Raw genomic sequence first — 10,000 nt, forward strand, 5'->3', positions numbered from 1 at the left:
CTGGTGTCGCCGGTCACCATCGTCCACGAGATCGACGAGGAGAGCCCTTTCTTCGAGATGGACCGTGAGACGCTGGAGAACGACTCGGACCTGGAGGTGGTGGTCATCCTGGAGGGCATGGTGGAGGCCACCGCCATGACGACCCAGTGCCGCTCCTCCTACCTGGCCTCCGAGATCCTCTGGGGTCACCGCTTTGAGCCTGTGCTCTACGAGAGGAAGAACTGCTACCAGGTGAGAGGGAGGAAGACCAAAGCACCTAGAAAACCATATCAGCCCATATCACCAGCCCCTAGTGCTAACTAGTTCTCCCCCAGTTAAACCATATCAGCCCGTATTAGCAGCCAAATACCAGCCCCTAGTGCTAACTAGTTCTCCCCCAGTTAAACCATATCAGCCCGTATTAGCAGCCAAATACCAGCCCCTAGTGCTAACTAGTTCTCCCCCAGTTAAACCATATCAGCCCTTATTAGCAGCCAAATACCAGCCCCTAGTGCTAACTAGTTCTCCCCCAGTTAAACCATATCAGCCCGTATTAGCAGCCAAATACCAGCCCCTAGTGCTAACTAGTTCTCCCCCAGTTAAACCATATCAGCCCGTATTAGCAGCCAAATACCAGCCCCTAGTGCTAACTAGTTCTCCCCCATCACCACGTTGTTTACCATGCTGAGAGAGAAATGAGGGTATGGGGTAGGGTTCATATGGCAGTCAGAGTTATCATATAGCTGATAATATGTGTGTGTGTGTGTGTGTGTGTGTGTGTGTTCTTGAATTTCCCCTTGGGGATCAATAAAGTATCTATCTATCTATCTATCTATCTATCTGTGTATGTGTGTGTGTGTGTGTGTGTGTGTGTGTGTGTGTGTGTGTGTGTGTGTGTGTGTGTGTGTGTGTGTGTGTGTGTGTGTGTGTGTGTGTGTGTGTGTGTGTGTGTGTGCATGTGCGTGTGTGTATGTGTGTGTGTGAGTGTGTGTGCATGTGTGTAAGAGACAGATTGGATAGTGGGTTTTAAAAGAGATGTGTGAAAGGGAAGGGTCTCCCCCCTTTTTAGAAACACAGAGAGAGAGAGAGGGGGAGAGAGTGTGTGTGTGTGAGAGAGAGAGGGGGGGAGAGAGAGTATATGAGAGAGTGTGAGAGTGAGAGCACGAGAGAGTGTATGAGAGAGAGTGAGGGGGGGTGGTAGTGGTGTGTGTGTGAGAGAGTGAGGGGGGGTGGTAGTGGTGTGTGTATGAGAGAGTGAGGGGGGGTGGTAGTGGTGTGTGTGTGAGAGAGTGAGGGGGGGTGGTAGTGATGTGTGTGTGAGAGAGTGAGGGGGGGTGGTAGTGGTGTGTGTGTGAGAGAGTGAGGGGGGGTGGTAGTGGTGTGTGTGTGAGAGGGTGAGGGGGGGTGGTAGTGGTGTGTGTGTGAGAGAGTGAGGGGGGGTGGTAGTGGTGTGTGTGAGAGAGAGTGAGGGGGGGTGGTGGTGATGTGTGTGTGAGAGAGTGAGGGGGGGTGGTAGTGATGTGTGTGTGAGCGAGTGAGGGGGGGTGGTAGTGGTGTGTGTGTGAGAGAGTGAGGGGGGGTGGTAGTGATGTGTGTGTGAGAGAGTGCGGGGGGGTGGTAGTGATGTGTGTGTGAGAGAGGGAGGGGGGGTGGTAGTGGTGTGTGTGTGAGAGAGTGAGGGGGGGTGGTAGTGATGTGTGTGTGGGTTAAGGAGAGAGTGGTGTGTGTGGGTTAAGGAGAGAGGGATTAGATGGGGGGGGAGGACAAAAGGGAAGAGGGGGGAAGGGAGCGAGACAGAGACGCTAATAAAAGGATGCTCTGAGGACAAAGAGTGACCATGAGTAGCCTTGCCCTTCTGACCAATCACTGAGAAGACATTCCCATGGCTTTATGTGTGTGTCTGTGCTTCTCTTCTTCTTTGTGTCTTTGTGTCCTTGTGTTTTAATGTCTCAATGTGTGTGTCTTTGCACGGATGTGTGTGCATATATGTGTGTATCTGTGTGTGTTTTGTGTCTGTGTGCATTTTGCATTTTGTGACTTTGTGTGTGTTCGTGTGCGTGTGCGTGTGCGTGTGTGTGTGTGTGTGTGTGTGTGTGTGTGCGTCTGTGTGCGTGTGTGTGTTCCTAATCTCTCCTCCAGGTGGACTACGCCTACTTCCACCGCACGTACGAGATCCCCAGCACGCCCTCCTGCAGCGCTAAGGACCTGGCGGAGAGGAAGTACATCACGGACTCGCGCTCGTCGTTCTGCTACGAGAACGAAGTGGCCCTGCAGTCCCCCTCCCCCGAGCCGCGGCCTCCCGCCTCCGCCACACCCTCGCTCTCGCTCTCGCCCTCGCCCGCCCCCACACCCCCCCCACGACGCGGCTCACGGGCCGCCTCCGAACACCCGCACGCTCAGTGAACCTGAGGGGGGTGGGGAGCACAGGTGAGTGGCGGTGGGCACCAGATACAGAGAGGAAGAGGAAGATGGAGAGAGGAGAGAATGGGGGAGAGGAGAGAGAGAGAGAGAGAGAGAGAGAGGAGGATGGAGAGGAGAGAATGGGGGAGAGTAGAGAGAGAGAGAGAGAGAGGAGGATGGAGAGGAGAGAATGGGGGAGAGTTGACACAGAAGGGATAGGGAGAGAGAGAGAGAGAGAGAGAGAGAGAGAGAGAGAGAAAGGATAGGAGAAGAGGTACAGTGAGGATGAGAAGAAGAGAAGAAGAGAGCAGAGCTGGGGATGAGGTAGTCGGGGGAGTAGTGAGAGAGAGATGAGGAAAGAAAGAGAGGAGAGGAGAATAGACAGAAGTGAGACTAGGATAGTGGAGGAGAGGAGAGGAGAGGATAGTGGAGGAGAGGAGAGGAGAGCTGGAGGAGTGAGATGGGAATAGAGTGAGGCAACAGCTGGGGTTGGAGCAGGATGGAGGTGAGTGGGGCAGAAGAACACCGACTGACTGAATGAGAGACAGGAGACACTGAGGAGGCGATGAACTGGGAAAAGAGAGAGAGGGACAGAGTGAGGAAGAGGGGAAGAAGGTGGAGAGGATAGAGAGAACAGAGACAGACAGAGAGAGCAAGAGGGAGACTCCCACGTGATGACAAGGGAGGGCGAGTGGAAGCCTCGTGCGGGAGAGAACGGAGGAGCTGGAGAGGAGGCGGACTGTAGCGCCACCTGTTGGCTGATTGGCCCTGGCGATCTTGTAACTTCCTGGCGCTATCTGTGCCCTGTGTGTGACTGGCACAGCCCTGGCGCTGGGATCCTGCAGTGGCTTCAGCACGTACCCAACAGAGATGCAACAGCGCCCTCCTGTGGACGCGCTCAGCAACAGCGATGCACACTGGACAAGTCAAGCATGACATGGCATGCTGACCCGGACTATTTTATTCATTATTACTTGAATCAAGTTATCACATATATGAGTGTTTGTGTTTGTAGTGTATTACTCTCATAACCCTGACATGAGTCAAATGAGTTCTATTTCTGTGAATCCTGTCAATCTCGCTGCTGGTGAATCGTCTCCTGGTGGTGGCTGACTCTTGAGTTGGTCGGACCCTCACCTGGCAGGCAGGGATCTGCCGAGTTTGGGCCAGATCAGGGCCAGACCTGCTTCCGGGTCGGCTTCCGCTGGGGTTGTGTCTTGGGTTAAGTGTTGGGCAACGTGCTCAAGCTACTGCACAGCAAATGGAAGAAATCACATCAAATCTGCAGCAATTTCATGCGGTTTCTTGCTTCTCTACTGTCATTTTAAAACTGTATTCTGTATTTTTATTTCAGTCTTTTCATTTTTGTTTCTTCTGGAGAAAAAAAAAAGTTTTTTTATGGCATTATTCACAAGTGTGGCAAGTGTGTTGATATGAAGGTAGTTTTACACTCGAAAATATTTCACAATATTCATCCGTAACCCTTCCTGTCATCCCATTTATACATTTTATATTCCGTCACAGATTTTGACTTTGTTATTCGTTGTAGAAGTATTTCTATGTGACAGTCATGGCTTATAGGAGGCTGTTCTGCTGAGAGAGTGGAGTGTAGAGCCTGACTAACATGCCATGGACCCCCTGCTGTCTGCACCAGTCACTTCCAATGTGAAGGGGTGACAGCTCTGACGGTTATTCTGAGATGGCAGATTTTTTTTTTGTTCTATGGGTGTAAAACAGTTCCTCTTGGTTCTCAGTGGGCTTGAGAACCCTTTCTGAGAGAGGTGGAGTCTTGGATATGTGTGAAAGGTCCCTGAATCTGCAATATGTCTGCCCCTCTGTGTCTGCATGTGCGCCACTGAGCTACAGTGTAGGAGCACTGGCACTGTGTGAGAGGCCTGCAGGCTAAAGATCAGGGCGCTCTGCACTGACTAGTGAAAAAGCACTTACTTTTCTCTCGGATGATTGCACCACTCTTGTAAACTTGCAAAAGAGGGACTGAAAGGAAGAAAACGCTGCTTTGTTTCTTTGCCGTGTCCCTGTGGTTGAATGGGCACTTATTGTGAACATACTGTAGGAGTCTACTGGAAATTGAGTGATGAATTTACTGTCTGTATCTATTTTAATACTGTATGTGTTTATTTCCAACTGATTCTAATTGCATAGTGAGATGTTGATGTGATGTTACTAAAAGATGTTTGGTTTTGGTTTTCAATGTGTGAGCACACCTGACACAAAGCACAAAGTTATACACACGTTGTTTTGAACGATCCTACAGACATAAGCTAACACTGTACACAATGTTATGATCTTATTTGTATTCATTTGCAATTTAATATTACTGCCATTTTGTGTTACTGATTGTCTGCAAGCATGGCTGTGTGTACCGGTATGTGTGTTTGTGTGTTTGTGTGTGTGTGTGTGTGTGTGTGTGTGTGTGTGTGTGTGTGTGTGTGTGTGTGTGTGTGTGTGTGTGTGTGTGTGTGTGTGTGTGTGTGTGTGTGCGTGCGTGCGTGCGTGCGTGTGTGTTTGGATTTGCCCTTAGTCTCCATGGCTACCACATTCTATATTTGGCTGGTGTCATTGAGTGTGTGTGTGTGTGTGTGTGTGTGTGTGTGTGTGTGTGTGTGTGTGTGTGTGTGTGTGTGTGTGTGTGTGTGTGCGTGTTTGTGTGTGTGTGTGTGTGTGTGTGTGTGTGCGTTTGTGTGCGAGTGAGTGTGACTTTTCCGGTTCAGAAGGAATGTAACTTGAATCCCGAGCACCTGCATTTTCAACGAGCAGGTTATTTTTTCAATGATGGCCTCACTAGGGGAAAACAACCCTTTTCTCTGAGAAGTCTCAAAGTCTCATTTCCCATTAGATGCTCACATGTGACCTGGAACACAGACCGTAGGCCTAAAACATCCAGGGGAAATCAGTTAGCTGTTTTTTTTGTTTTTCTTATAGCTTGTTTGTTTGTTTGTTTGTTTTCTGATAGCTTGCATTTTTTGTTTTGTTTGCCAGTCCCACGCTTATGTGTGTAAAAACATAAGTGTATCATGGAGGGACATTGTCCTAAGCAATAAAATATTTGATTGATTATCCAACACCTGTTCTTGGTCACTATTATTATTATTATTATTATTACTATTATTATTATTATTATTATTGATTATTATTCATGGTATTACTATTACCATTCAATGGTAGGCCTAATAGTAATATTATTGTTGAGATGCTAGGCCCTGCAGTAGCCTAGCCCTTGTCGTTCTGTTATTATTATTAGTTGCAGTAGGCCTATTGGGCCTTAATAGTAAGCTATTAGCAGCACTGTTGGTAGGCTACTATTATTGGTATTATTACAATGGTAATAAATAATGTTATTTAAACTATAGTAGGCGACATTTTATGTAGGCTACGTCTTCTACGGAGGTGATCTGCAGGGAGGAAACCCCATTTGCTCTTTATAACACAAGGTGCGGTCACGAAATCCCAATGTGGGGCGGCTGCCCAACGCTACACGCAGCCGGTATGTTAGCTCGTGCCTCCCTAGACGGCGCAAGAGACACCGCTGTCATCAACAAAGAGCGCGCAAATCTCCTCTCTACTACGATATTTTACTATGGGACACCTGCCTCGATTCCTTGGTTTGTTATTCTTTACGCCTATCAGACCTTACAGACGCCCTGTTCTCAATTCTGATTGCTTGCAGTTGCTGTCTATCTTGATATCCTGTATGCGATTCGTCACTCTATTGTCTCCTGCCAGCACATGGGCGGAATAAGATTTCTCTTTTCAGTGGGTGGGCCTTACATTCAACATTGGATTGCAATTGGCTAATCTTTGGTCGGGGGTTGAGTCTTTAGACGTAACCTGAAATTTGATTGGATGACATATAGGAAGAGCCGTTTTACAATGAAGCAGTTTACTTGCCAGTACTTTGCTGTCTGTTTTATTCTCAGAGTGAACGTGTGTGTGCGGCTTCGCTAGTGACTGAGCGGTGTAATGATAAAAGCCGCATTTGCAGTATACTCGCTGCACTTCATATCAAAAGGAAAATCAAACCCACGCCTTATTTCTACCTCCACTGCCTGAACATAGCCATCATTTTGGACCTAACGCTTAAGGTAAGACGTGTTTCTTGTTTAATGCGCATCAATTCGTTTTATTTTGGACCGTGTCGTATCACATTTCATAGGTTAGCCACTTGCTAACCTAGCTTGGTTAGTCTAAATGCGGGTGGCATAGCCGAAAATGACACTGCATACGATATTCGGGAAAGCAAAGACACACTCTATCCTTTCAACACAGTACGTGATGTAGATTGTATTTTAAAGACATCCTTGGCCAATTATGTAGCCAATTACATAGCTATAATAGTCGGCATTCATGTAATAAATACAAAACCGCAAGACAGCTATTCTGGTCAGCGTTAACTCGAATTAACCTAAATGGTAACGTTAAGCAGAATCGATGGCTATTTGTCTTTGTGGATTCATACACTTCTTAGGCTACTTGAACCAGATTATTGTAGTAGAAATAATAGCTCTTGACCGTCATAATTTTGCTTGCTTTATGCATGGACGATTGTTATGCCCATGCATAAGTATTATTATTACTTATTATTAGCCTCATCGTTATTGTTATTATTATTAATAATATCATTATTTAGTTAGCTACATGTCTGTCTCCCCAGTATCCATTTCAGGCATACCGACTAGGCTATGGCCGGTAGTGGGGAGTCATCTATCAGTAGTAATTATTCATCACTTCACGCTTCTAGGTGTGGTTACGCGTCTTTGTGACCATGCATTGTTATATGCCTAATATTGGGGCCCTGCGAGCTGACTCAGCCTCCAGATCGATGTTGCGATGAGCATCCGTTGGGTGGACGCAGGAGCCGATGTACTGTGAGGCCAAAAGGCGTCTGCTTTGGTAGCGTAATTTTAGTCCCAATGTCACCGCTGCACCCATGTTACCCCCAGCGTGCTGGGTGCTCTGCATGGATACGGCGTTCCCAGCCATCGGCTCTCTCGCCTCGGTCGCCGGCTTCAGTCTGTCTCTCCTCTTAAAACTTACATGCGGACTGTCTGGCGCAGTGGGCGCGTGTTAGGATGTTGCCATGGAAAATGTAAAGGGGAGGCAGATTTGGTGTGGTCGCTTGGTGTAGCGTTGGCATTCTGACGGTGATCCGGTGGCGCAGTATGCCTGTATCTGAGCGTGCGTGAGTGTGTCATGTTCGGGAAAATTAAGCAGTAAAATGACATATCTTCTCAGGCAGGTGATGACCTAAGCCGCCGCTCATGTTGGAAGACAGGTGTGTGTGCGTGTGCGTGTGTGTCAGTCTGTGTTTGACGCCCTGAGAGCCACCTGGTGTGTTGAAAGATGTGTGTCGATAGGCGGGTTAACAGGGGAGTCGACAGCTAGGTGACTGCACCCCTCCAGCCTGCTGCCTCGGGCGCCTTGTGTCAGGCATGACTAGCCGGGTAGTGGTGGGAACCTGCTGCGTGAGTCAGCTGGGACCCGGTCATGTCTGGCAAGTGGCGAGACCTGGTGTGAGAGCAGGTGTGTAGATGCAGCGGAATGATTGGAATCAGGGTGTTCACACACACACACACACACACACACACACACACACACACACACACACACACACACACACACATACCGACGTGCTGCAGACAATAGATCACTGCCAAGCAGCTTTCTTACAAAATAGTGTCTTGCTGCAGTGCAGTCGGTCCAGAGTCCACATTTGGCCTGTGGCTTGGCTTCACAGCCTCACCAGTTTAGATGCTAATCTGACTCATCAATCAGGCAATCAGTTAGAGGCTTACCCTGACCTGGGGACACAGGGGGGGATTGGGACACCACCAGGAACTCTCTCTCTGTCTCTCTCTGTGCACCAGGGAGATTTCCCCCAGTCCGGTGTTAATGAGGCCCATTAAGGAGGCACAGTCTGTGATGATAAGGCGTGCGCTTCTCCAACAGTCATGTGATGAACACCTACTGTAGGATTAGCTTAAACATTTAAAAATGTGAACATCTGGGCTACCAGCTGCTGACAGAAATGGTCAAATTCACCAGCTGCTCAATAGTGAACCATTACTATTAAACCAGTAAACCACATTTTTTTGCATGTTACCTACCAGCCAATTTCATATTTCGCCAGCGCTTGGCTGGGGGCTGGTGTTCATTTCTACTCCCAATGCACCTCACACACAGCAGCCTCCTGTCCTGAAGTAAGTCACCCGCATCCTAAACCAGACCAGCCCAGTTATTAGCCTATTATCCACACTGTTATAAAGCATACGCAATGTTAGCATGCCTTTTGTGTGTTAATGGGCAGTGGTCATGTGTGTCCACCCCACGAGGCTGGGCAGGGCAGGGCAGGGCAGGGCAGGGCAGGGAGTCCTTGCAGTGTGTAATGTGTTTAAGATCTGCCAGCCAGTTGAGTGGCAGCCATGGCACGGTATTATTAGAGTAAGGACTGCTGCCTGACCTGTTTAGTGTGCAGTGTCTTGGACTGAGCCACGACTAGAGACAGAGTAGCAGGCCAGCCAGAGCTCTTCATTCAGCACCTAAGACACAAGTCCTAGGACACAAGACATCCTCAGTCCAGATCCTGCGTCGGATCATGTGGATGAGTGGCCCAATCTACAGCAGAATGACCTGTATTTCACTTCCTGCCTCCTTTCTCTCTCTCTCTCTCTCTCTCTCTCTCTCTCTCTCTCTTTCTCTCTGTCTCTCTGTTTCTCTCTCCCTTTCTCGCTAGCTGTCTCTCGTTTTGGCCTAGACTGTCAGGTTAAACATCCGTCAAACGCAGGGATCCGCTGGTTGTACAGTGGAACCCCCCCCACATGTGCGCGCACACACACACACACACACACACACACACACACACACACACACACACACACACACACACAGACACACACAGACACACAGAGACACATTTACCCATGTCTCTCTGATATCCCCTCTCCAAGATACAGGCCTCAATTAGGCCATGTCAGAGTCCTATATATCTATCTCTCTTTCTCAGTCTCTCTCTCCCTCTCTCAGTCTCTCTCTCTCTCTCTCTTTCTCTCTCTGTCTCTCAGTCTCTGTCTCTCAGTCTTTCTCTCTCTCTAATTTTGACAGTTAGTGTGGCCCACATTTAGTTATGTTCTATAGTGATCGCACGCTACACACACACAGACACACACAGACACACACACACACACACACACACACACAGACATACAAGCTCCCCTCAAAGGTGCACACACACTCTATCTCCTCACTCACTCAATACAATAGATCACACACACTTTGTCTACCATCTGAACTGAAACTACTCATTTATACACCTCCTCACACACAACCCATCCTCATCTTCCTCTTCCTCCTCTTCCTCCTCCTCCTCTTCCCACCACACCCCCATCATCATCATGATTCTCAGTCTGAACGTCCTGGTGTTCATTCTCAAAGAGATCTTCTAGCTGTTTCTAGCTCTCTCCCTCCCTCCTGTAATAATAGACTGGAGGGCTTCTCTAATCTTTAAATCTTTTCAAATCTGAAATGTGAAAATATTTTGCTCCTAATGCTTCTGAAAAAAACTGTTGCTGTTGCTTGTGTGTTTGGGATGGTGACGTGAGAGTAA

At 48.3% G+C, this 10,000-nt stretch overlaps 2 protein-coding genes across 2 annotated transcripts in view; both read left to right on the forward strand.

The window, feature by feature from the left end:
- The window catches only part of LOC134082258 (inward rectifier potassium channel 2-like), a 6,813-nt gene extending 4,431 nt beyond the window's left edge, over positions 1-2,382 (forward strand). The window contains exons 2-3 of the mRNA XM_062537907.1: positions 1-231; positions 2,119-2,382. The exon at positions 1-231 is cut by the window's left edge and continues 87 nt beyond it. Coding sequence (XP_062393891.1) covers positions 1-231; positions 2,119-2,382 — 495 coding nt within the window. The remainder of the gene's footprint in view (positions 232-2,118) is intronic.
- A 3,973-nt stretch (positions 2,383-6,355) lies between these two features.
- Positions 6,356-10,000, forward strand: part of myh14 (myosin, heavy chain 14, non-muscle) — a 49,250-nt gene continuing 45,605 nt past the window's right edge. The window contains 1 exon segment of the mRNA XM_062538132.1: positions 6,356-6,482. The gene's annotated coding sequence lies outside the window, so the exon portion shown is untranslated.

Source organism: Sardina pilchardus, chromosome 6 (assembly GCF_963854185.1).
Source record: "Sardina pilchardus chromosome 6, fSarPil1.1, whole genome shotgun sequence".
Classification (NCBI taxonomy): domain Eukaryota; kingdom Metazoa; phylum Chordata; class Actinopteri; order Clupeiformes; family Clupeidae; genus Sardina; species Sardina pilchardus.